Source organism: Nuphar pumila, chromosome 1 (assembly GCF_984573655.1).
Source record: "Nuphar pumila chromosome 1, dmNupPumi1.hap1.1, whole genome shotgun sequence".
NCBI lineage: Eukaryota > Viridiplantae > Streptophyta > Magnoliopsida > Nymphaeales > Nymphaeaceae > Nuphar > Nuphar pumila.
In genome coordinates this window covers 168,960,321-168,986,230 of record NC_143249.1, presented here as the reverse complement: position 1 = coordinate 168,986,230, position 25,910 = coordinate 168,960,321, and the positions used below count along the sequence as shown (strand labels likewise).

Below are 25,910 nucleotides of genomic sequence, written 5' to 3'. Positions count from 1 at the left end.
TCGAAATAGTGGCGTTCCCTTTACATCCAAAGCTTCAGCCCATTGACAATTTTTCCAAGTCTACGAAGGAATAGAAAAACGGTGAATTACGGGCAGGGTTTGTTCTCTCAAAATTTGGTTTTCTACCATCTCACATTTCGGGTCAGGCACAAATTATTTGTGCTTTAAAATCACCACCCTAGGATGGCTTTCATGATCACCATTCATTCATTGTGCGAACAGTGAGGACCATGGCAATTTCAAAATACAAAAGAAATTGTGTTTTGGCATATCACCTGGTCGAACCTCCTCCCACACCACACACCCTTGGCCTAAAGTCCAAAAACCCCATCTTTTTTTTTCTTTGAAATATGAGGCCCCAACGAGAGCGGATCCGGTCCAAGGAGCCCTGTACAAAAACACCCTCCAAGGCACCTCGATGCCATTCATCATTCTAGCCGTCCAATTTTGCGTTCATCAGCAAAGTGAACGGCATCAGAAAATGAGTCTTTGGTGCCGTTCATCTCCAAGATCAACGGCATCCAAGGAGTCTTGGATAGTTTTCTGTCCAAAGGCTCCTTCGACCTGATCCGGCCCCCACTTTCACAGAAACAACCAACCAAAGATTAGTACGCCTCAAACTCCACTTTGCCTCCACGAAAAAAAAATCCATTAAAAAACAGAATTTATGCACGTGTTCAAACATTATAAGGTGGACATCAGACTTGACACATTCTGGTCTTTGATAATGAATACGTTCTCTTACTCGAATACGCAAATAACCATTATCCTCAAAAACCAAATATTAAATACATTCTCTTACTCCAATAATCATCTGACTTGGACCTGAAGAAACGCCACCTTAGCTATATTAATACTCCTTGTTCAACATCCACAGCTGAAAATCTTGGCCCTGCATCCACTGCAACACATTTTTCATACAACTTTTTCTTTTCTGTAACGAGGAAAAACCACAGATTGGTTAGGACGTCTTGGACTTGTTATTGGCGGAGAGGTGTGACGTTGATCCTAGCTCTGTTTTCAGTATCTGCTGTGTAATACTCAATCAAATTGTACTTGCGAGCACTCAATTTCATAAGGTTGTTCATATTTACATACAAATTTGTAAGTATATACATCAGGACCTATGGGAGAAACTAGGATTCATATCCCACCACCACTTGAGGTAGAACGCCTCAACCCGGCAACAGTAGCACCACCACCACCAGCAGCAGCAGCAAGGTATCGAATGAAGACGCCTCCTGCGACTCCATTGCCATCGCCGCCACCGGCTGCTTTCCCCCACTTGGTTGGTCGCCACTCGGTGGTGATCGACAAGACGCTTGCGAGCGCAGCCAACCTCTTGAAGCTCCTACCGAGTGGCACTCTACTTGCCTTCCAAGCTCTCTCTGGATCCTTCACCAACAATGGCATCTGCTGCTCTGCCAACAGATACTTGACATTCATGCTTATTGCTGTGTGCACCATCTCCTGCATCTTCTTCTCCTTTACTGACAGTTTTAAAGGAAGAGATGGGAAGGTTTACTATGGGATTGCCACTACCAAGGGACTCCTGATCTTCAATTATGAGGAGAAAGAGCATGAGGATGCAAGGAGTTGGAGGCTCAGGGATTTGTCCAAGTACAGGATCCGATGGGTGGATTACGTCCACGCCTTCTTCTCAGTGCTCGTGTTCATGACCGTCGCGATCAGCGACTCCAACGTCCAGGATTGCTTCTTCTCGGCGAGTGATCCCAACAACCACGCTCTCCTGGTGAACTTGCCACTAGGCACTGGTTTTTTATCTAGCATGGTGTTTTTGATCTTCCCAACGTCTCGCAGGGGAATTGGTTTTTCTGATACTCACTGAGGATGGTTAGAACATGGATCCCTCTCGAAGTGAAATAACTAATGGCGGCAATGTAAAAAAAAAACGAAATTGTTCAGATATCATTCTTTCATTTGTTAATGGTTAAAAAGCCTTCTATTGTAGTTATCTTGTTCATTAAATACGTAAGTAATGAATGAAATATTAATCGAACTGGAGGTGTGGAGTTTAAAAAGCTCTACATGAATAACGAAATAGATGCTAGAGTTGACATCTATATCACAAAGACACGTGGACACGAAGACCCATGATGCAGGTTTGACACACAATTTCAAAATTGGTTTGGAAAATTTAAATGCCTGCCTGCCATACTTATATCACTGTCCTGGCAGCTTAAAACTGTATGGCTTTACCCCTTCTCCAGGGACTTGCTCTCATAGTTTCATAAATCATGTTCTTTGAAGTCCCTGTAAGGCATCGGGGCATGGGGGTCAGTGGATTGCTTTGTAAAGTGACGGGCCTATTAAGCGACCCCATTAATATATGGAGTTAGGTATGGCTGGTGAAATTTCATATCAGACCCAGGCCCGACCCGAGTTTCCGACTAATATCCACAATTTTTAATGTAAAATGGATACAAATATTATTTTACCTGGTATAGTTCAGGTGTCTGGTTCATGTAATCCTTATAGAATTCGGGTATGGTGTCTCTTATACGGGATCCGATTGGATCTGAGTCAAGAACCGATACCAGTATCTCAAATCAGGTTTGGATCCGGTTCTACCTAGGTTCGAATCAAACCTGACCCGTTGACACCCCTAGCTGTCAGGCATTTGAATTTGCCTCTCATTTGTTTTTTCTTTTTGCTTTGCTAGTAAATAAATTGGGAGAAAATTATCCTTATTATTATTTGGCACATGGAGAATTCCCACCTAAGACATGGAGATTGAATTGATACAGTGAGGTCAAGAAGGCTTTCAAAGCAAAATAGTTACTCAGTGCATAATACCTTTTCAAATAATAGTTTGGAACATAGTTACCAGAAGCACCTTCTTAAGGAGAGAAGCACACTTCCAAAGTGAAAGTGACATGCTTCTCCCTTTTGAGGGAAGCATAGGGGAAACTCACTTCCCATTTGGGAGCACGCTTTCCTATCACATCCTTTTCATTTTCCCCTTGTTTCTTTTTCACTTTGCACACACTTTCTTCTTATTAACTCCGCCTTTGATGCTTGCTTTCCCTTGTTTTTTGTGTTTCTCGTAATATTATTTATTTATTTTCCTTTCTCTCTTGCTTCCCACTCGCTTCCCCTCACTCATCACTCGCTTCTTCATTTTCTCCTTGTTTCTTTCACATTTCTTTTTTCGCTTCTTACAGGCTTCCATAGTTGCTTCCAAAACTATTCCACAAACAGCTGGTTGGGAACCTCCTTTGGTCGGCCAACAACAGCATTTGCCCATTTAAAAACCCTTGCATACCCTAGCTTACTCAATGAGAGCATCATTTGTGATCTCCATAGCAAGAAATTAGATTGATTCAGTTTGAGAGTGACGAAGTTCAACACATTAAGTGTAGGGAGGAAGTATTGGACCTTGAGGTCACCATACAGAAAGGACACGTAGAACTGAAGGGAGAAGAAGAATTTAAAATAAACGAGTGAACAAACTTCACCCGCAATGCTCTGATACCATAAAACCAAACAAAAAGAGTGGAATGTTCGAACACAGTTTGTGAAACAACTCGGCCTGCTGCAAACAAACTATAAAAACGACTGTCATACTCGCTGATGCTATCTTGGCCTACCTCTCAAGATTTTCGTTATAGGTTGGGGCTGATCATCAACAATCCTCGTTAAAATAGGTCTATGAAAGTGTCCAATCACATTGCACCTGATCCTCCCTCACAGAAGAAGAGGGAGCTGCAAATGTCCCATTCAGATTGTAACCTTTAAAAATTAGATTTTTTTTTCGAATTAATTTTTTTATATTTTTATTTTTTTATAAAAAAAAACAATTTTAAATGTTCCGATTTGTTCAATTCGATTTGATTTTTTCCTTTTTCTTTTAAATGATTCACTTAGAGAACCGGTTTTAACATTGCATCGCACAACAAAGTAGAGGCCTCAAGCGAGGGGAATATAAATAAAAGAAAGAATAGGATGATGCTAGTTGAAAAGGCAATATGCATGCTCAAAGGTCAAGCGATTTCACACATCACAATTGACCTCACATGACTGAACTGAATCCTCTAGTATTGATAGTCCAGAGCAATAAACCGCTCACAATTACCCACAATAAAAACTACATTCACATAAATGAGTACTACATATAAGAGCAAAAGCTATTCCACGATACACAGAAACAGCAAAAAGAAAATATCAGGAATAAGCTAAATTGGCTAAACAAAAATCTGTTGGAGCGTCCAAAACATGTAAAACTTGCTGAGAGAAATTATAACGCCAGGAGAGAAAACAAGAGACTCAGATTGCCGTGTTCATGTGTACCCTCACTTGAAGCACTTAGCATCCAGTAGTGCCTCGCCCTCAAAAGGCTCTTGATCTTCAATCATTGCATTTACGCGCTCTTTCTGGGCTTCGTCGTTGATGTCCACCTTCGACCAGTCATAGAGTTCCATGTCATAGCACTCGTCCAATACGAACTGAGGGATCTCCTGTCCACGGAAGAGCCACACTCCCTTCACCTTGAAGGGTGGCTCAGCACCAATAATCAGCATTTTCCCAAATGCATACTTGCGAGTGAGATCCATACGCTGAAGGAAGCCAGTAACCTTGTTCAACGTGACATATGAGACGGTGTTCTCATTGTTATATTTGTAGTCACAGAACCACAGGGAGTAACCCTCAGGATCATACATGTCCCAGAAACCTGCATGACAAGCAAAACACTTAAAGCTGCAGATTTAACAATCAAAAAATGCTTCACCCCTATCAAGTAACCCAAACATCATGTTGTACCACAAACTTCATAAAATAGCAGGCTTCAGCATGGCCTAGTAAGACCAGCAACTCATGGAAAAGAAATAACTAACCAAATTGATCGATCTTCATCATGCCCCGCCCAACATACAAGAGTACTGACTCTTAAGGTCATATTTTTCCTTTTAGTTATCCCTCAAAAAACTAGCAAAGATTTTAGCCAGATAGAGAAGCAATAGACGGTATACCATGCAGCCAGGAAACAACCTTATATTTGTTATCATAGTTTCCACACTTCCCAAAATATTGTATGCTTTCTTCCCAAAAATTATCATCCCCCAGCATGGCACACGACATGGACATTTTGAACGTAGAGGGTCACCCTGTTACAGACTTACAGCATCCCTAAAAGCTAGCAGGACCTTGCACGGAGTAAGAGTTGGAAAAAAAGAACGTGTGATCAATGTTCAAATATTGTATATCCATCTGTAACTTCAAACAACAAGATCCAATAAAGAAAAATGTTTGCTTCGCTATATTCCAAAAGAAATCCCACCCACCCGTCAGGATGCCAATAACAAAATTCTAACCCAGTGACCAATCAGAAATTCCCACATTTGATGCTTATTAAAAATAGTATACTTGGAAGTTCCAAAATTAGGGGAGTTGGATGGAAGAATTAAAGAATCAGAGAATACCTTTAATGGCAACCTCACGGAAGTTGGTCTTAGTGTTAGAATACAGCCTCTTCCATTCATCCAGGATCATCTTGCTCGGTGGCAATAAATCAAGAGGATTCTTAGGCTTGGGTTTGGGAGCCTCCTCTTCTTCGTCTGCATCCTCTACTACTTTGGGCTTCGGGGCTTCTTTCTTGGCTTCTTTTTTGGGCTCTTCCTTGGCTTTAGGTTTTGCTGCTTCCTTTGGTTGAGCTGGTTTCTTAGCAAACTGAACAGGAGGAACAGATACGGTCTGCTTGACTTCACCTATAATCTTACGGAAGTTGGGCTGATTGACCAAAGTCCAGAAGTACCTCTCAACATGAGGGTATTCAGAAGTGAAACTCTTCGTCATTAGACGGCTGAATCCCAGATATAAATTGCAGGCCATGACAATGTCAGCAAGTGTTACTGAGTGGCCCACTAGATACGTATGGGACGCAAGGTAAGTGTTAAGAGCAACAAGGGCCCTCTTTAAAGCAGCAATAGCCGCTTCCTCAGCCTTAAAATGACAAAACAGAGGCAACAATGAGATGGTAGACACAGAAAATGATAAAGAAATACAATCTCCAAGAGAAAAAAGAAATTTGGAAAGAAATCAAAACTGATTATAACCGAGAATAACATGTGATTTCCACAGAAATAGGCACTACCCAACTAAATCAACATGGAGTTCTAAGCAACGAGATTTAAGCACTCACAAGCCTTGGGCCCAAATCAATAAATTTCCATTACAAGCTAAACCCAACAAAATATGAACTCAGACCATAGTCACCAAGATAGACAAGATTGTGAAAATATCACAATATTATTGTCATTCTAAGGTAAGCCATTAATATCGGCAAAATATCATGTTATTTTCAAAATAATGCTAGAATACAAAATATAGCAATATAATCATGATATTATCACAATATTTTTCAAAAAGTTCTGTTATTTCTATATTTTTGAAGCCTAGTTTTTATTTTTTTTCGTTTCTTTTGCATTTTAAAAACTTTCCAAAACTTGTTTCCTTATTTTTTTGGAAGAATAATATAAAACCTATTATTTTCTAATCTTATTATCGTTTATATCGTTTTCCAATTTTAAAAACTTCCAAGACTTTCCTGAGAAAAAACAATTCTTGCAAAAAAACTCAACTGCAAGGAAAACCCTTGTTGAGAAATTGTCAAGAACAATACTGGTGACTATGACTCGATATAAGTAGCCCAAGATGGCTAAGCAGGAAGCACGTTCGGCAACATGACTCCAGCAACAATAACTCCAGTCCTGGACATAATCAATGCAAGTTTGTCACTTGTATCTGAACAGCATTAAACCTACCGGGGGAAGGTAGACAGCAAAACCCATCCTTGGTCTCAACCACAGCAAAAGATTTGCATCAACCTCAAGAGAAGCAAAATCAATCCATTGCTCAATATGTCCCTGCATGTCAAATTACACAACACAAGGAAATGTAAGACACAAGACCATCTGAAATAACAGAAAGTCAGCTAGCATAAGCATAAGCTCATACATAATCAATCTGGGAAGACCCGTAAAGAGCAGCATCACCATTCAACCGAGCAACTGCAAAGAGACAAGCCATCAGGAAAACTGACAAAAAGCAAAAACAAAAAAATACAATAAATAAGGCACAGAAAACTATCTCACCATAGCGTGCAATTGCATTACTCTCAAATATGGGACCATCAGGTGTTTCCAGTACAGGAATCTGAAGACAGAATAATTTGAAGCAGAGTGGTCAGATTCAATAGATGGTGTGCAAGGATTAGGTATTACCATTTATGAAAAAACTGTACCTTGCCAATTGGGTTCATTTTCAGAAATTCTGGGGTTTTATTTGAGACACCCATCTCAAAATTTTTTACTAGTTCTAATTTCACTCCTGTATACTCAGCAGCAATCAGGGCCTTGAAAGCATTTTTGTTTGTGCTCCCGGCGTGCAAGATCTGCCAGAATGAGACACCCGAAGCATGTTAAAGAAAAGCTCAGTCAACATTGATACTGATAGAAACATCCATGGTAACATTAAGGATGTAACATGCAGAAAATGGGCTATTAAAGCTGCTCAGGTGCATGCAAGAAGATCATCGCCCTGTGTGGATGTTGTAGTTGCCAGGCACCAGAGAGAAGTTGCAGAGCACCCCACACCAAATTCTGTTAATGTGCATTGTTATTTCATATATATATATATATATATATATATATATATATATATATATATATATATATATATATATATATATATATATATATATATATATATAAGCATGTAAACTGAATTACCCATCAGAGGTGTTTCAGTCATTTCAAATTTGTAATAGGGTCGGCCTAGTAGGGGCTGTTTTGTAAATGTGTTTTTCAATTTTTTATTTTCTATTTTTTATTTATTATGTTAGGCAGCTGTTGCGAAAGCCCAACTAGTCATTGGGTTAGTCCCAACAGCTAGATTTCTAGCCGTTGGGGCTGGTCCAATGACTAATGAGTGATCCTCTTTGTCTATCTAAGGGGGTTCTCCCCCTTTATAATTTCTATGCTTTTCCAAGCATAGTTTGAGTGAAGTACATTTTATATTTTTTATTTGCAATCTTGTGAGATTGTTGTTCTTATTTGTGAGAGTGTATTTGGCCCATAAGTGGCCCTTTTGTACTTGTGCTCTCTTGTATCCCTTGGTGGCATTCTCTTACATTTTTTTTTTCATTATATGGCATAAGAGCCTTGTACTCTTGGAGACTTGCAGATTCAAGATTGGGTTGTGTTAAGCCTCTCTCTCTCTCTCTCTCTCTCTCTCTCTCTCTCTCTCTCTCTCTCTCTCTCTCTCTCTCTCGCGCGCGCTCAATAACTGATAGATTAATAAATAAGTTGTAACCGTTGTTCACATCAAGTTTGATAGGAGCAATTATAATATGTGGGCCACAGCGGTGAAAATAATACTAATAAGCAAGGACTTGTGGCAATTTGTTGATGGTGCCGCTCAGGAACCTCAACCAATTCTCACAAAAACAACTACAGGAGAGGATGGACAACCTAAAGAAGAAACTCTTAAGGGAGTTAGGGGAGAGAAGGCTTTGATAAAATACAAAAAAGCCTATAAAGAATGGGAAGTGGGTCATGCTAAGGTCATCTCCCTTTGTATGAAAAGTATGCACGAAGAGCCATGCACAACATACTTGAGTTTGAAAGAGCAGATGAAGCTTATGTTAAAAATATGTGTGTGTGTGTGTAATATATATATATATATATATATATATATATATATATATCATTTGTAATACCCAATAGGGGTATTTTTGTCTTTTTACATAGTTATTTATAGAAACAACTATTTATTAATTAGGTTATTTTATCTTTTTTATTTTTTATAATTTTCCCTTTTTAATCCCCTTTTTGAACATGCATTGGGGGTCCCACGTAGAGTCGTTGGGACACCCAACAGTCACAAATGTGACTGTTGGGGGCTCCCAATCTCTCTATGGGGAGCCCCCAATGGCTCTCCTTTTTGCTCTTTTTTGTTGTATAAATAGGGGTCATTCCCCCTTGTATTCGTATGCCTTTCAAGGCTCAATCCAAGAAATATTTCACTATTTTTATAATTGTAAAATCTTCTTAAGCTTTCATATTGTCCCTTTGTGGACTTCTTGTTTGAATGTTGTAGTGCTTATCCATTAGTGGACTTTGTGAATGCTTGTGCATTCTTGGGTTACATTTCCGCCTATTTTCTTACATGATATCAGAGCTTGGTCTCTCGGAGAATAGATCGTGTGTTACGTCATCACGATGGTTGTCTCGAAAAACATGTCACTCAAAGTTGTGTGGCTTGGATTCAAAAAAAACTCTTACCCGGTTTTTATCTCATGTATTGTGTCTTTATGTATCTCATTTACGTATATATATATATATATATATATATATATATATATATATATATATATATATATATATATTTTAAATAGTATCCTCTTGCTAAATATGTTAAAAATGAATTCATTTTTTTAAGTATTAAATCTTGTGCGTAAGCATATTTCAATAAAATATTTGTTTTAATTATGCATATCATAATAAAAATCATATTTTATAAGAATAGATGATTTTCCTTTAAAAATCTTAAATATTGTGTTTTTCATAGGGCTAATTCCTTTGTTGCATGCATTTGGTTTTTATCGTATTGATTGTTGATAGTTCTAGGCATATGTTAAAATGTGATTTTTAGGTATATTGTTTGAATTTTATGAGTTCCTTAAAATTTTAGAAACTTGTATGATGAACATCTTATGTCATCATGTTTTCCTTAACTCTTTGGTAATATCATGTCTAATTTTGCATATTGACATATCCATATTTTATGTGATTTCAATGGTTCTTTCACTTTTTTTCTTCGATAATATTCTTCTTTTGTGTTTTGGCATTTACCCCTTAGTGGGTTTTGTTATTTTGCACTTTATGTGCTTGTGATATTTGGTTCTTTATTGAACCCTCTTGTGTTATCTTTTGTAATTTATATTTCCACATATCTCATTATAATGGTTATCGTTAAGATGTTTTCCTCATTATGCAAAACTAATTCTTTGAAAAGCATTTATGCTTGAGAATGATATTTGTTTTCATCTCTATTTTGACTTTTATATATAAAATAAATCTTGCATTGAATGCATTTTATAATGTTAAACTCATTTTTCTCTAAAAACATGTCATAGTCACACAATTAATTGCATTATGAATGATGATTGGTATAATTTCATGGCCTCTATATAACTAAGAGTTATTAGATTATTTTTGCTTCAAGTATTCATGATTGGTATAATTTCATGGCCTCTATATAACTAAGAGTTATTAGATCATGTTTTCCTTAACTCTTTGGTAATATCATGTCTAATTTTGCATATTGACATATCCATATTTTATGTGATTTCAATGGTTCTTTCACTTTTTTTCTTCGATAATATTCTTCTTTTGTGTTTTGGCATTTACCCCTTAGTGGGTTTTGTTATTTTGCACTTTATGTGCTTGTGATATTTGGTTCTTTATTGAACCCTCTTGTGTTATCTTTTGTAATTTATATTTCCACATATCTCATTATAATGGTTATCGTTAAGATGTTTTCCTCATTATGCAAAACTAATTCTTTGAAAAGCATTTATGCTTGAGAATGATATTTGTTTTCATCTCTATTTTGACTTTTATATATAAAATAAATCTTGCATTGAATGCATTTTATAATGTTAAACTCATTTTTCTCTAAAAACATGTCATAGTCACACAATTAATTGCATTATGAATGATGATTGGTATAATTTCATGGCCTCTATATAACTAAGAGTTATTAGATTATTTTTGCTTCAAGTATTCATGATTGGTAGTAATTATGTTTAATTTTGGAATTGTAAAAGGTCCTAAAAACTTTATATGCATTATTTCCTTAATATTACATGTTTTTTATCTCATAGTAGACTTTTTATGTAAATGACTTTATTTTGAAGAATTGATTATATGTGTTTATGCAAAATTGCAAAAAGTTGTCATATTGTTGTGCATATGATTGCACTTTTTCTAAGAATGATCATTTACCATTATTGGATCTTTGATTTGAATTTTCAAATTGGTACCCTTTATGAACTCACCTATTTGAAAAATGACTTTTGTGAGTATTTATTGCTTTCTTGTGGCATAGTTTTTTGTCCATCACAGATTTTTATATAATGCATCAAACTTCTTAGCCTTATTATTGTTGTATCGGAGATATTTGTTGGGATGAGTTGTGTGCACCTCATTTTATGTCATTTTAGATTGTCAGCGTGTGGTTTGACTCTAACTGACAGTTATGTGATATCTGATTATGAGTGTGTTGTATCACTCATTTGTTCTTTGGCCATTGACTTTATTATGGATGATTTTAATTATGTGTATCTGTGATGGCTATTTATATTTTTGAAACCATGGTGTTTCGAAATATGGTCTAAATTGATATTTTTTAATTGCATTGGTGTTTCCATTACAAGCCTTCTTACCTTAGGTGTCTTTATTTTTTATGCCTTTTATCTAAGTGTCATCATATGTAGACAAGAGATGTTTATTTAGACCTTCGTGTGTGATTGTTAGCCCATTGTTGGCTTTGTACTTTTGCTCTAGTAGCTGATACACTTGTTTTAAGTGTTATTATACATAGACAAAAGATGTTGATTCACACTTTTGTATGTGATTTTTAGTCCATTGTTGGCTTTGTAATCTTGTTTTAGTCGTTGATACACTTGATTTTGAGTGTCATTATATTTAGACAAGAGACATTTATTCATACTTTCGTGTGTGACTTTTAGCCCATTGTTTGCTTTGTACTCTTGTTCTAGTCGTTGATATACACGTTTCAAATGTCATTATATGTAGACAAGAGGTGTTTTTACACACCTCCGTGTGTGTCTTTGGCCCTTTAGTGGCATGTTGTTTATGCTCTTGGTCTACTCACTGGTACACTTGATATTTGAGGTTTGGAAGATTAGGAGGTGATTGCTTGTGATGGTTAAGCAGATACTCTAATTTACTGATTCAAATGTTTGAAAAATTTTAATCTATTCAAAATTGTCTAACTCATCTTCTCTTTTGTGATAAATTATTGATTGAAATAATTTCATGCATCTTGCATTGCATTATTAAAGTTTGTAAAATATCACTCCTTGATACTTGTGAGAATGCATTTTTTCACAAATTGGTGTTGATTTACAAATTTCATTTCTCCTTCCTTATATAAGTTTTTAAAATCTCTCTTTGCAAGATATCATTTCTTGATATTTATGGGATTTTTTAAATTTGTCATCTTCAAAAATTGGATTTGACTTGCTTATATCATTTCCTTTGTCATGTGGAATCTTTTAATTCTTTAATGAATCTCTTAAAAATCTTTATTGCTTGTTTCTTCCTTGTATGAAAAAATATTTATCAATAAAAATTCATATATATATATATATATATTTGGTCCTCTATACTTAATGAGTGAATTGTTTTTTATTATCGTATCCACGTTGTGGTATGCATAAATTTAATTAACTCATTTTTTATTGATAAAAATTGTTCTCTTCATTGTTGTTTCATGTGCATTAAATATGCTTTAACTGCATGATGCATACATGTGTATTAACATGGTTCACATAATTGCATGCATCAAGTTAATCAACCATTTCTAAAGATTTTGAGTTCTCTAAATAAAGATTTTTTTTCATGCCTTCGTGCATGTGTACTCCTTTGAGAGTGTTCTTTTTGCCTTTGTGTGCATTTTGGTCTATTGAGAATCTAGTGTTTTTGAGCACATAGCTTTAGTCTTGAAGACACTTTCACATGGTGCATGATCGATGCTTCTTAAGCATTTTTGTGATAAATAAAGATTCACTTGTTCTTTAGTTTATACCTTTTTATGAGTTTTGTTTGAAGTGTCTCTAATAGACACTCTTTTGAGAGATTTGTATGCTTTTTGGAAGACCACCATTTCATTTAAGATAATTTTTATGCATAATTGTTTATCTCTTAATGAATCATATGACCTTTAAATAATCAAATCTTCTTACGATCAATGTTATGGTTTCTTAAAAAATAAGTTGATTATGATCTTTGAGGGATGCTCCTCTAGTCCTTAAAATCTAATGATTCGAAAAGTTGTTACTATGTTGTTTATATGGCATTTTATTCTTGCTTTACAATATATTGTTCTGTAACTCTTGGGCTAGAATGTTTTTCTTGTGTACTTGGAGTCTTCTTTTGGTTTGTTCTTTCTATGCAGAATCTTTAAGATGTAATACCTTCGATACATCATGGAGATAACCAATGAAAGTGCTTGGAGATTATCACTAATAAAGGCGTTTTGAAGACTTATACTTGCAAGAATTTTCTGAGATGCCATAAAGATGGAGATTTTTCTTGAAGACTTGGACTTCTTCCCAAGATTCGTTTTGTTTTTCCAAACTTTTGGGATAACTTTCTGTCAAGTTTGAGGAGTGTTATATATATATATATAATTCATTTGTAATACCCTATAGGGGTATTTCTGGATTTTTACATAGTTGTTTATAGAAACAACTATTTATTAATTAGGTTATTTTATCTTTTTTATTTTTTGTAATTTTCCTTTTTTAATCCCCTTTTCCCACCCAACAATCACAAATGTGATCGTTGGGGGCTCCCAACGTCTTTATGGGGAGCCCCCAATGGCTCTCCTTTTTGCTCTTTTTTGTTGTATAAATAGGGGTTATTCCCCCTAGTATTCGTATGTCTTTCAAGGCTCAATCCAATAAATATTTCACTATTTTTATGCTTGTATAGTCTTCTTAGGCTTTCATATTGTCCCTTTGTAGACTTCTTGTTTGAATGTTGTAGTGCTTGTCCATTATTGGACTTTGTAAATGCTTGTGCATTCTTGTGTTACACTTACGGCTATTTCCTTACAGCTTGAGAGTTTGTTAGGAAAAACTTATACCCAAAAAGATGTCGCTCACAAATGAGACCCAAGGGACCGAATCCATAATTGCAACAAGGTGACAAAGACGATTAGAAAATATTATAGTACCCTTACAAGGCTTTAAGACCAAATGGTTAAGTTAGAGCCAATAATGGGAAACTCCAAATGATGCTCTTCAAAGAAAAAAGCAAATACCTGAATAAGCAAATACTTGAGGAGCAACTATTCCAATTTATGAGAAGACTTAGACCCAAATTTAAACAAGTCTGGGATAATATTATCCATAGGGAAAAATCCCTTCCCTTGCGTGAAGTGTTGGCCGAGGTTTGTATGGAAAAGACAAGGTTAAGATCCATGTCTGAATCCAAAGAAACTAAGGATAATGTATTGGTTGTATCAAGACTAAGCGTCAACGCCAATGTTTACAAACAACCACACTTTTTCAAGTCTTACTAGGGAAACCACGCAATGACAATGGCAAAAGGAAGATTATATATCACAATTGTGGAGAACCGGAACACATTAACCCCTATTGTCCCAAGTTCCAAGGAAGAGAAAAAATAAGGTAGCAATCACAGGAACTTCTCAAGACGACAAGAATGGAATCGACAAAGAATTCAAATCCATTGAAACCATGACATTGTCTTAACTCGTGGATGCCCTACAACCATTCCTCAAAACCTCCTCTTCCTCTACTTCGAGAGTCGTGGTCTGTATTTCATCTCTTCCAAGGGTTCTTGGCTTTTGGACTTTGGAGCTTCCTTTCACATGACCTCAAATGAATCTTTGTTTTTCGATTGTTGCAATAATTCAACAAAAACTCATGTTTTTAGCATCAATGGGTCCAACCTTGATATAAGGGTATCAAAAAATTTTAAAAAAATCAAGCTCTTTTATTCCAAAAATTAGATTTGTTCCTAAATTAAATTTGAACCTTATTTCCTTTTCTCAAATTGTTGATCATAGGTGTAGTGTCTCATTTTCATCAAACCAATGTTGGGAACACGATCTCCAGTCAAGAAAGTGGATTAGGAAAGGTCATAGAGAAGAATAGATCTACTACATGGATCGACTTGTCTTTCCAAAAGACACGTTTTGTTATAATGTACAAAATGTGGACATTTTTCTGTGACATCAAAGGCTAAGTCATCCTAGTCTTATGTACCACATTTGAAAAAAAATTGTAATGAATAATCTCATTGTACTGATTGCATTTTTGGCAAGATGAAAGTGTTTTCTTTTCCCAATAGAACTTTTTTCGCCTCTAAACTATTTGAATTAGTGCACTCGGATGTATGGGTCCCGCTCCTATTCCTTCAAAATGTGGTTATTCTTACTATATGATATTTATTGATGATTACCCTATATTTACTTGGATTTATTTTCTTAGGCACAAACATGAAGCTTTTGAATTATTCAAAAAAAATCATAACTTTGTCAAAAATCAATTTAAAACTGATATTTTTGCCTTTCGCTCTAATTTAAAGGGAGAATTTATGTCAAATGATGTCAAAAATTATCTTGATTCAAATGAGATTTTACAAAGATTTTATACCTCTACACCCCCAACAAAATGGTTCAGCTGAAAAGAAACATAGGCGCATAGTTGAGACTGCTAGAACCCTCCTAGTTTTAAAATATGTTTCAAAAGGATTGTGGGTCAAAGCTTCCTTAACTGCCATACATCTTATTAATAGACTTCATTCAAACTCCAAAATATTTTTCCCAATAAAAAGCTTTTGCAAAATCTCTCCCGACTGTTCTAGATTTAAGGCTTTTTGGATGCAAATGTTTTGTTCTTACCAACAAAATGACAAGCTTTCTCTAAAAGCCATACCTTGTGTATTTTTTAGGTATTGAGAAAACCAAACAGATTTTAGGTGTTATGATTTTGAAAAGGACAAAGTTTATGTTTCTAGAAATATCTATTTTATAGAAAAAAACAATTTAATCAAAGTATGCCTAAAAAATTATTGAATACACTTTTTTGATTGAGTTGTTACCTAAGAGAAATGATGATTGTTTGATTGATAATGTTAGTAACAAAGAACCTCAACCCAATATCCAGGATGGTGAAAATCATGATCAACTTAGACGTGGAAATAATAAACAACTACTACTTAGAAAGACAGCATTTAGGGAATGTTAGAAAATCTAACAGGGTCTCCAAACCCCCTTACTGATTTGTTTCATATGAATCTTTTTCTCCCTAGTATAGAGTCTGCCTAGCTAGAATCTCGTCCTATTTGAAACCAGCAACCTATAACCAAGCAAAAGAGTACCCTGAATGTATAGGAGTCATGAATGATGAATTAGGGGCACTTGAAAATCCAAGACTTGGGAAATAACTTATTAGACTAAAGAGAAGAAAACTATAGATTGCAGGTGGGTTTATAAAGTTAAAACTAAGAGTGATGGAACCACCTTAGAGAGGTATAAGGCTAGATTAGTTGCAAAAGGCTATTGTCAAGAGTATAATATAGATTACGATAAAATTCGTGCACCTATAGCTAGGACGACTTCTATTAGGACTCTTATAGTTGTAGTTTTTGTCAAGGGTTAGGCAATTTACCAAATGGATGTAAAAATTGTCTTCTTGAATGGGGACTTGAAAGAAGTTTATATGGATTTGCCTCCTGGATAAGAGGTTTCTCTTGGAAAGGTGCTAATAGGGAAGATGGCATTGAGATGGTATTTAGAAACACCAAAACCAAGTGAATTCCACTATATGTAGCATTACTAATTTCCAAGTTGATTACTCTTCCTATTTATCATTCAAATCTCTGACAAAAAACTACTATTATCTTAATTATTCCATGCACCTACTGAAAGACCAAGCATTAAACCAAAAAACAACAAAAGCATCGACCTACACATGCACCCTCTCCCCTTATACACCAAATTGTAGGCCCCTTATTTCTGAAGCCTCTTTGATTAAAAGACTCAAGGAAGCAAAGGACATCAAAAAGTTGAAGTATATCCACCTTCAGGGATGTTAGTCTTCCTGGACATATTTTTTCCCCAGTATAAGTAAAAACATATATATATATATGTTTTTTTATTTTTTTATTTTTTTCTATATGCATGTAAGAAAGAAGAAGCATTAAACCAAAAAACAACAAAAGCATCAACCTATGCCTGCACCCTCTCCCCTTCTACACCAAATTGTAGGGCCGTTATTTGTGACGCCTCTTTTATTCAAAGACTCAAGGAAGCAAAGGACATCAAACAGATGAAGTATATCCACCTTCAGGGATGTTAGTCTTCCTGAACATATTTTTTCCCCAGTATAAGTAAAAACAAAATATATATATGTTTATTTTTTTTATTTCTATATGCATGCAAGAAAGAGTTTCTGCATAATGGGAGGGAGGGTAAATGGCATTTTTACCATTAGAAATATGCCTTGTTTATGACTTTTTCATGAAAAAATAAACATTAATTCATGTGATTCATTATGCGGCATTGTTTAAATTGTAAAAACCAAATCCGTGTGTGGGCTTTTACTATAAGCTTCATGTTTTTATATATGTTCAGACACATATTCACCATGCATTAAACCTATATATATATATATAAGCATACTATTTTTGGGTCATTACATGATATGCATATCACATCCACAATGAAAGTATCTTTTTGGAATCAAGTGATGTCCCACCCTGGTATGCTCAGCTAAATCCAGAAACGTTAGTTGACAAAGTGAATGGATGGAAGGTCAATATCAGGGACTGATTCATCCCTGAGCTATTCATATGAGCCAAAGAGCCAGACATCCAGTCCCCCATGTGGACGACGCTACTATCAAAAGCATAAATCTCATGCTAGGATTCTTGACATACTCTGATGAATAATGATAAGATTGACAAAAGGAACAAACATAGTGCAGATTAGGGGCTAACTGTGTGTTTTATTACCTACATCCAAAACAAGCATTTACAACCAGACACATGTGAAATTGAACTGACGGTGTCTTCACCATGTGGGTCAACAAGTCAAACCCCTTCAACCTCTCTCAAAATTCTACCTGAACAGACCAAATGGGAACTTGTAATTCCCGAGCTGAAACCCAGTAAGAACTTTGTGGATTCTCCCAAACAGAAGTGGTCCACCAGATTGACAAAATCCAGCTCTCATATATGTCAATTCCAGAAGTTAGGAATTCCAACCCAAGTACCACTCCCAAACAGAGCCTTTAAAATCAATTTTCAACTAATAAATTTATGAATTTGTATATATAGAGAGAGAGAGAGGGAGAGAAATGGAGAGATTTGGTTATATTCTGTCCCAAAATTTGTAGTAAACCCTCGATAACAATATCACTTACCTAGTTAGCTATTAATATAAAGTGCAATCTACTAACAGATCACGGTGTGGGTTTTCCTAATCAGAAGTGGTCCCACCAGATTGACAACATTCAGCTCTCATATATGTCAATCCCAGAAGTCGAGAATTCCAACCCAAGTACCACTCCCAAAGAGAGACTTTAGAAACAATTTTCAACTAATAAATTTATGTGTGTATGTACAGAGGGAGAGAGAGAGAGAGAGAGATTTGGTCATATTATATGTCCCCAAATTTGTCGCAAACCATTCATAACAACATCAGACCTTGTCCCTGTGTGCACATCACTTACCTAGTTACCTACTAATATAAAGTGCAATCTATCAACAGTTTACTTTGCAGGAATTACACTTTTTCTTAACAAATTATTTCAAGTGCTTGTGAAATTTTTGTGTGCATCTACATGCACGAGCAATTGTACACCTTATGACTCTGTATACTGCAATTTTAAGGATTATAGCATCTCACCATTCATAAAATGTAAAACTTTGTTCTTTAGACTATATCACATTCATATAACTCCAAATGTTTATTATGCAATAGATAGGCTTGATTTCATGTGTGTTTTTGTGTGCCTCTGTCTGCCTGTATGTGTGTGTGTCTCCATCATGTCTTTACTTTGTCGTGATTGACTAAGCCTATATACATCAATCACATCAACTTTATGAAACATAGGTGAGTAGGCAGGGGGTTTCCTGTGAAGAAAAAAAAAAGAATATTTTGAAAAACAGATAACAAAAAAGAATAATTTGCTGATATTCTAGATTTATCAATTTTCCCTTGTTAATCATGTTTACCACTATAATATCACACTATTTTCAAAATGTTGTCTACATCCATGACAATGCTATTAAAGTCGATTGCTAGAACTTGTTAACCCACTAAATGGGATTTGACTTCCCATATTTCAAAAGTGATAGCTACCCCTCCCAGCCTTCTACAAATGCTATGTCACATAGATACGGATGTGGGAGAGAGACACGATGTGGATACACTTGATACAATACAATAATTTTCAAAAATTAGGACGACAGGGATGTACACACATATAGATGAGTGTGTAAAAGAACAACTCTAAATCGCTATAATTAGGAACATCATAATGAAAATAAGTTGAAATTGAAATGCAATGCCATTGATGACAAATTTAAAAAATAAAAAAAAAAAAAGAACTCGAGTGAACATGAAATAAGTAAGAGCTTAAAGAGAACACATAAAGTTAATGACACAATGATGACTGTGTCCATGAAGTGCAGTGTCGTGTCCAAGAAGTGTAGTGTCATGTTGTGTTTGACACCAGATACACATGATAAGTGACTGTGTTACATAGTACTAATGATGATCGTTTACGAGCAAAATATGAGATAATGGAAAGCTTACTTAAGCATTAGGGTGGAATTTAAAAGGAAACTAAAAAACGAAGTTCTTGTTAAGTTCCAGGAATTACTGATCACATCACAAACAGCACTGATCAGAATATAACAGAGAACTTATTAGATGGTGCAACGATGCCAGGTTACCAAACCCCGGCACCAGAAACAAACAAACATGCTCATAAGAGTTCTAAGAGCAGATACAGTCCTGGTATAGAGATAAAACCCGTTCAGGTCTAAGAACCCTCCCCATTTACCTCTATATTTCTTCCTAATACCGAATCTCCCCCATGTTTCAATGATGCTTCAGGGGTCTTGCATAACTCTAAACAAGCAGAAAAGCTCCACGGATTCAAAAAATTCAACGACCGAAAACTCGATTCCAAAAATGCTACAAACACTACATGTCCACAAAGGGATCTACGCTTCTCTTCGATGCACTCTTCGTTATCAAAATGCATAACCTCAACGAATTTAAATCCCATCAAACCTTCGCAGATCAAAGTCAGACGACAGAAAACAACAAACAGAATACCCATTCACGAAATTCCACGGAGATATTGGGTACAACAAGTAAAGAAACCAAACGAGAAGGTGATAAAAATCAGAAGAAACTCACCAGAGCCATCGCTATAGCGATAAAAGACCGCCACCAGAACAAGTTCCTGAGGATTTCAGATCTGATCAAATAAAACAACCGAAGGCGAGTTCAATCGCTAACTCCAAAGAATACAAAAAATGAAAAATCGATCGTTTAGTGCTCAAATCCGATCGAACCCTAGCGGAAAGAAGAGAACAAAAGAGACGGGAAGCGGAGGGTCGGAGCTTACCGAGAAGAGGAGACGGCGACGGACGCAGAACCCCCGAAACCCTACTAAATAAAATTCAGGCCAGAGAGGTTTCGCTGCGCGAAGAGGAAAGAGAGTGGTGCCGTGGTGATAGGGTTTTTTAAAACGGGCGAATTTACAATTTTGCTCCTCCATTATTGACTTAATCACGTTTGTGCGCCTTTTTCCATATTTCACATATACCCACCGAAGTTGTAATGCCGCTAATGCCCTCGTATACCTCATTTTCTCGTGACAGGGTTGTCTTCACTGACACGTTTGGAAGCAAGAAAAAATCTTATACGAAAAAAAAATGCAAATAAAAAGTTTTGATACGACAATTTTTTGCTTGTTTGTCTAGCATGAGAGAAATGAACTGAAAGGTACGAGAAATTTTTTTGCTTGTATGTGTTAGAAAATTTTTTGCTTGCTTGAACTGAAAGGAGCTAAATAAGGAATGTTTGTAGAGCAGGTAGTTAAGGAAGTTGATTGGTGTCTCGAAGAGGATTCAGAATCAATGTGGAATAAGATAGCGGGTGGTATGAGAAAAGTAGCTAAGGAGGTATTGGGTGAGTCTAAAGGCGGTGCACCACTAGGTAAGGATACATCGTGGTGGAACGAGGATGTCAAATTAGCTATTAAGGTTAAAAGAGAGTGTTATAGAAATCTAAGTAAGAGTCGTGATAATGAGAATTTGAAGAAGTATATGATAGCAAAGAAGGAAGCTAAAAAAGTTGTTCGAAACGCGAGGGCTAAGGTATATAAGGAGGTTTATGACAAGTTGGATACCAAAGAAGGCGAGAAGGATATTTATAGGCTTGCAAGGATGAGAGATAGGAAATCGAAGGATTTGGGTATGGTTAGATGTATCAAAGATGAAACGTAAAGGGTTTTAGTCAAAGATGAGGAGATTAAGGAGAGATGGAAAGATTATTTTGATAAGCTATTTAATGATAGTCATGCTCAAGATCTTGGAGACTTCTCCATTCCTTTTCATGAGATAAATCATGACTTCATGCGCAAGATTCAAAAGAAAGAGATTGCAGAGGCTTTGAAGAAAATGAAATCAAGAAGGGCAGTTGGCCCAGATGGTATACCTATCGAGGCTTGGAAATGCTTGGGAGAGAAAGGTTTAGAATGGTTGACAAATCTTTTTAACTTGATTTGGCGAACAAATAAGATGCCTAATGAGTGGAGGAAGAGTACTTTGGTGCCTTTATATAAGAATAAGGGTGATATACAAGATTGCACAAACTATCGTGGTATAAAACTCATGAGTCATACTATGAAACTTTGGGAGAGGGTGATTGAGTCTAGGTTGAGGAAGGTTGTCATGATATCGGAGAATCAATTTGGTTTTATGCCTGGAAGATCAACTATGGAAACTATACATCTTCTTAGACAACTTATTGAAAGATATAGAGAGAGGAACAAAGATTTGCATATGGTTTTTATTGATTTAGAGAAGGCATACGATAGAGTACCTAGGGACGTTCTCTGGTGGACAATGATGAAGAAAGGTGTTTCTCTCAAGTACATTAGTATAATTAAAGATATGTATGAAGGAGTAGTAACCAATGTCCGCACTTGTGGAGGGGTGACAACCAATTTTCCGATAACGGTTGGGTTACATCAAGGATCTGCTTTAAGCCCTTTCCTATTTGCGATAGTGATGGATGAGCTTACGAGATCAATTCAAGAAAATGTACCGTGGTGTATGTTGTTTGCTGATGATATTATTTTGATTGATGAGTCTAGAGCTGGGGTTAATGCTAAGTTAGAATTATGGAGACAGACATTGGAAGCTAGAGGTTTTAAGTTGAGTAAGAGTAAGACTGAATATATGGAATGTCGGTTTAGTAAGCAACGAAGTAGTGATGGGAGTGTAGTGAAGCTTGGTGAGCAAGATATACCGGTGAATGATTATTTCAAATATTTGGGATCCATCATTCAAAAGTATGGAGAAATTGATGGAGATGTAAATCATAGGATAAAGGTTGGGTGGATGAAATGGAAAAGTGCTACTGGAGTGCTGTGCGATCGTAGAATGCCATTGCGGTTGAAGGAAAAGTTTTATAGGACGACTATTAGACCCGCTTTACTATATGGTACGGAATGTTGGGCTGCCAAGAGACATCATATTCAAAAAATGAGTGTAGCTGAGATGCGGATGCTTAGATGGATGTGTGGAAATACAATAAAAGATAAGATTCGGAACGAAGAGATACGTAAGAAGGTAGGTGTTGCACCCATTGAAAATAAGATGCGAGAGAATCGTTTACGGTGGTTTGGACATATTTGGCGAAGGCCTAATGATGCTCCAGTTAGAAGGTTGGAGAAATGGGAAAATATATTAGTTAAAAGAGGTCGGGGTAGGCCTAGGAAGACTTGGATGGAGATGATAGGAAAGGATATGAATGCTTTGAACCTCACCGAGGACATGGCGTTGGATAGAAATGATTGGAGGAAAAGGATTCATGTGGAAGACCCAAAATGAATTTCTTTTTTGGTTCATATCGCTGACCCCAATTGTTTTGGGATGAAGGCGTAGTTGTTGTTGTTGTTGTATGTGTTAGAAAAACGGGTTGGAAACTTTTTCTCTAACCAACCATCATGAGATCATAAAACCACATGGAAGTTTTCCCAAGATCAAAAATTGACAACCTATTATGTCAAACCAAAATCTCACTTTGAGAACGGGTAGATCAAGTCCCAAGTAACAACCAAAATCCCACTTTGAGAAATACCACCATCCCCACAAAGATATACGTAAATTTCCTATTGTTCATCACAAAAGCTAAAACTCTCACACCAAAAAAACATGAAAGAAACTAAAAACTAATAGATTATCAACCATAAACGATCCCATGAAAAATAAGAAAAAAACAACATTCACAAACAACTCCATCACCCATTATCCAAAAATTTACCCCACCAACCAAGTGAGAAAAAATGGCAGAAAAAATCCAATTCATCCCCTTTAACCGAACCAACACTATTTGAAGAAAACCAACCATCTCTTGTCTTCAAATCTTCTTGAACCGAACCAACATCATTTCAAGAAAAAACTCTTTACAAAACTGCGCACGACCATTATTTGCAACATAATAGTAAGCATACAATTACAACCATAACATGTACGTAGTCCAAGCATTAAAATCATAAAAATTTAACATCAATAGTGTTCAAATTAAAAAGCCACACAAACTTAAACAACTATAACAATTTAACATTCACAGTCGTAGCATTACAATTGTAATTTCTCATAAGTATTTTTGTTATAAATCAAATAACTGCAGATAGTTATCACTACAAGAAAATAGGGGATTAGCGACGGATATTAGCGACGGAAAAATTCCATCGCTAATTTGTGACAGATTAATGAGAGAAACAAATCTGTCGCTACGAACCGTAATATTGACGAAAATATCAATGGAATAGATTCTGTCGCATAATTCATCGCAACGTAGCGACGACATAGCGTCAGAATGTTTGGTCGTAATAATCGCGTATTTTAGCGACGGATTAGGTGAGGAAAAATGTGTTGTCGCTATATAGCGACGGATTTAGCGACGAAATAGTTTTGTCACTACATAGTTATATTATTTTACGACGGCTTTGCGACGGATTTAGGCCGTCGCTAAATGTCGCGTAAATCCCTAATCGGAGCCCTCTTTCTCTTTTTTGTTCTGTTGTTCCCATCGGCCGGCATCTCTCTCCTGCCGCCTCATATCTCACCCGTCGGTGTTTTCCCGGCCCCCACCGCCCGTTGCTCCCCGGCCTGCCGCCCTACCCATTGCCCCCGGTCCGCCGCCCCCGACATGCGTCTCTCAGGTTTTTTCGATAAAAGACATTTTTTTCTGATAAAAGGGGTGGATGCCCCTTTTAGTTTTTCCGGCAGGGGGTCGGCCCCCCTGCCTCGTTAGTATTTTCTGGCAAGGGGGGTGACCCCCTGTCGCGTGTTGTGTGTTTCAGCAGGGGGGCCGACCCCCTATCGCGTGTTTTGTTTTTCGGCAGGAGGCGACCCCCCTGTCGCGTTTTTTGTTTTCTGGCAGGGGGGCGACCCTCTGCCGCATTTTCTGTTTTCCGGCAGGGGGGCGACCCCCTTGCCTCGTTGTTTAATTCTGGCAGGGGGCCGCCCCCTGCCTCTCTTTTTTTTCTGGCAAGGGGTCGCCCCCTGCCTCATTTTTTTATTTGGGCAAGGGGTCGCCCCGTGCCTCTTTTTTTCGGCAGTGGGGCGACCCCTGCCTCATTTGTTTTCTCCGCCACGAGGTCACCCCTTGCCTCATTTTTTAATTCGGGCAGGGGGGTCACCCCTTGCCTCATTTTTTAATTCGGGCAGGGGGTCACCCCCGTGATCCTCTGGTAGGGGGAGGGGGGCGACCCTGCCTCTTTTTTTTTTGCAGCAGGTGGTCGTCCCTCTGGCCTCTATTTTTTTTTTCTGGCAGGGGGCGACGGGTCGTGGTTCAGGAACCCGATGCTCGTCGGGTTCGTAAACCACGTCATCACGTTGTGCTTGTCGCTTCGGGAGATGATCACTGCCTCTGGAGTGTCTTCATTTTAACACAGTGTGATTTCATTTTAACATAGTATCTCTTACAGATTTCTCAACGTATTCTGTTTGTGCTCCGTCACCCGTGGTAAGTAATTGACAAAAACAATGCAAATCGGGTAAATACTCGTGGTGAGTAAGTGATGCAAGCCCTTCACATGTTATTTAATTTATTGGATGCAACACTTTATTGTTCACACACTCACTTAGTTGTTGATATGTAGGACTGCTTTGTTGGAGTTTTGAGATCATGTTGAGCATGATTTTAATGTACGAGAATAGAAGTGTTCTTATTTTTGGAGTACGGATTTCATGCTAGGCATGGTAGTAGTTAGCGAGATATTGAAGTGTGTTTGTTGTAGGTAGATGTTTGACATTTTTTTTATATGCATGATTTCCATGTATTGCAATATTTGATGTGATTATATCCATGCTTGCATGTAGTTAATTTCAATTTAATTATGACTTCCATGTGAAATTGTATAATGAAAGTATGCTTCAAATTAATGCATCGTGTTATGAATAGTTTTGCACATAAAAATATTAAGTTATCAATATATGCATCATAATTCTTGTGATTGTATGACATCATATATTATATGATAAATTTGATATTTTCTTTATCATAACATTCTGATGGTTCTCTTTTAATTGGTTAGGATACATTTCGTAATATCATACGACAAAATGACTGCAAACTGTGAATGGATGTACCGTAGGGTAGTTGACAATGAGTTATCACATGAATATATGGATGGTGTTGAAAGTTTTATTGAATTTGCAATTGCAAGTGTCAGTACAATGGATTCCACAGGTCGGATTAGGTGTTCCTGCAAGATTTGTAAGAATAATCGATTTGTAGAACCTCATAGCATTAGACATCAATACGGTGTTATAGAGAAAATAATGGAGTTG

General features: G+C 36.7%; 1 protein-coding gene, 1 non-coding gene and 1 pseudogene across 4 annotated transcripts; 1 reads left to right on the top strand and 2 right to left on the bottom strand.

Annotated features, from left to right (window-relative positions):
• The first annotated feature begins 1,126 nt into the window (after window positions 1-1,126).
• LOC149851239 (protein DMP3 pseudogene) lies at window positions 1,127-1,849 on the top strand (annotated as a pseudogene).
• Window positions 1,850-4,041: 2,192 nt separating this feature from the next.
• Window positions 4,042-20,540, bottom strand: LOC149851237 (elongation factor 1-gamma-like). 3 transcript variants are annotated; one of them, XM_089999428.1, is made up of 8 exons: window positions 20,447-20,540; window positions 20,236-20,296; window positions 7,262-7,411; window positions 7,113-7,173; window positions 6,976-7,028; window positions 6,783-6,884; window positions 5,442-5,961; window positions 4,042-4,693 (listed from the first exon to the last, which is right to left on the bottom strand). In XM_089999428.1, the coding sequence occupies exons 2-8, from the start codon at window positions 20,242-20,244 to the stop codon at window positions 4,314-4,316; spliced, it is 1,275 nt and encodes a 424-aa protein (XP_089855554.1). In that variant the 5' UTR covers window positions 20,245-20,296; window positions 20,447-20,540; the 3' UTR covers window positions 4,042-4,313. The 3 variants fall into 3 exon arrangements, with proteins under 3 accessions (XP_089855554.1, XP_089855570.1, XP_089855562.1); XM_089999444.1 differs by having other exon boundaries at window positions 20,236-20,281; window positions 20,447-20,501; XM_089999436.1 differs by lacking the exon at window positions 20,447-20,540 and having other exon boundaries at window positions 20,236-20,332.
• Window positions 17,550-17,649, bottom strand: LOC149851238 (small nucleolar RNA snoR99). The gene has a single exon (XR_016426593.1). It is a non-coding gene; the product is annotated as a small nucleolar RNA snoR99 (small nucleolar RNA).
• Window positions 20,541-25,910: the final 5,370 nt, after the last annotated feature.

What these genes read in the sequence shown, in the direction of transcription:
- LOC149851237 (XM_089999428.1), bottom strand. An exon ending in GGTCTTCCCAGATTGATTAT is followed by an intron (nt 6,885 to 6,975) that starts GTATGAGCTTAT and finishes TTTGACATGCAG; the next exon opens with GGACATATTGAGCAATGGAT. An exon ending in CCGTGAGGTTGCCATTAAAG is followed by an intron (nt 4,694 to 5,441) that starts GTATTCTCTGAT and finishes CTTGTCATGCAG; the next exon opens with GTTTCTGGGACATGTATGAT.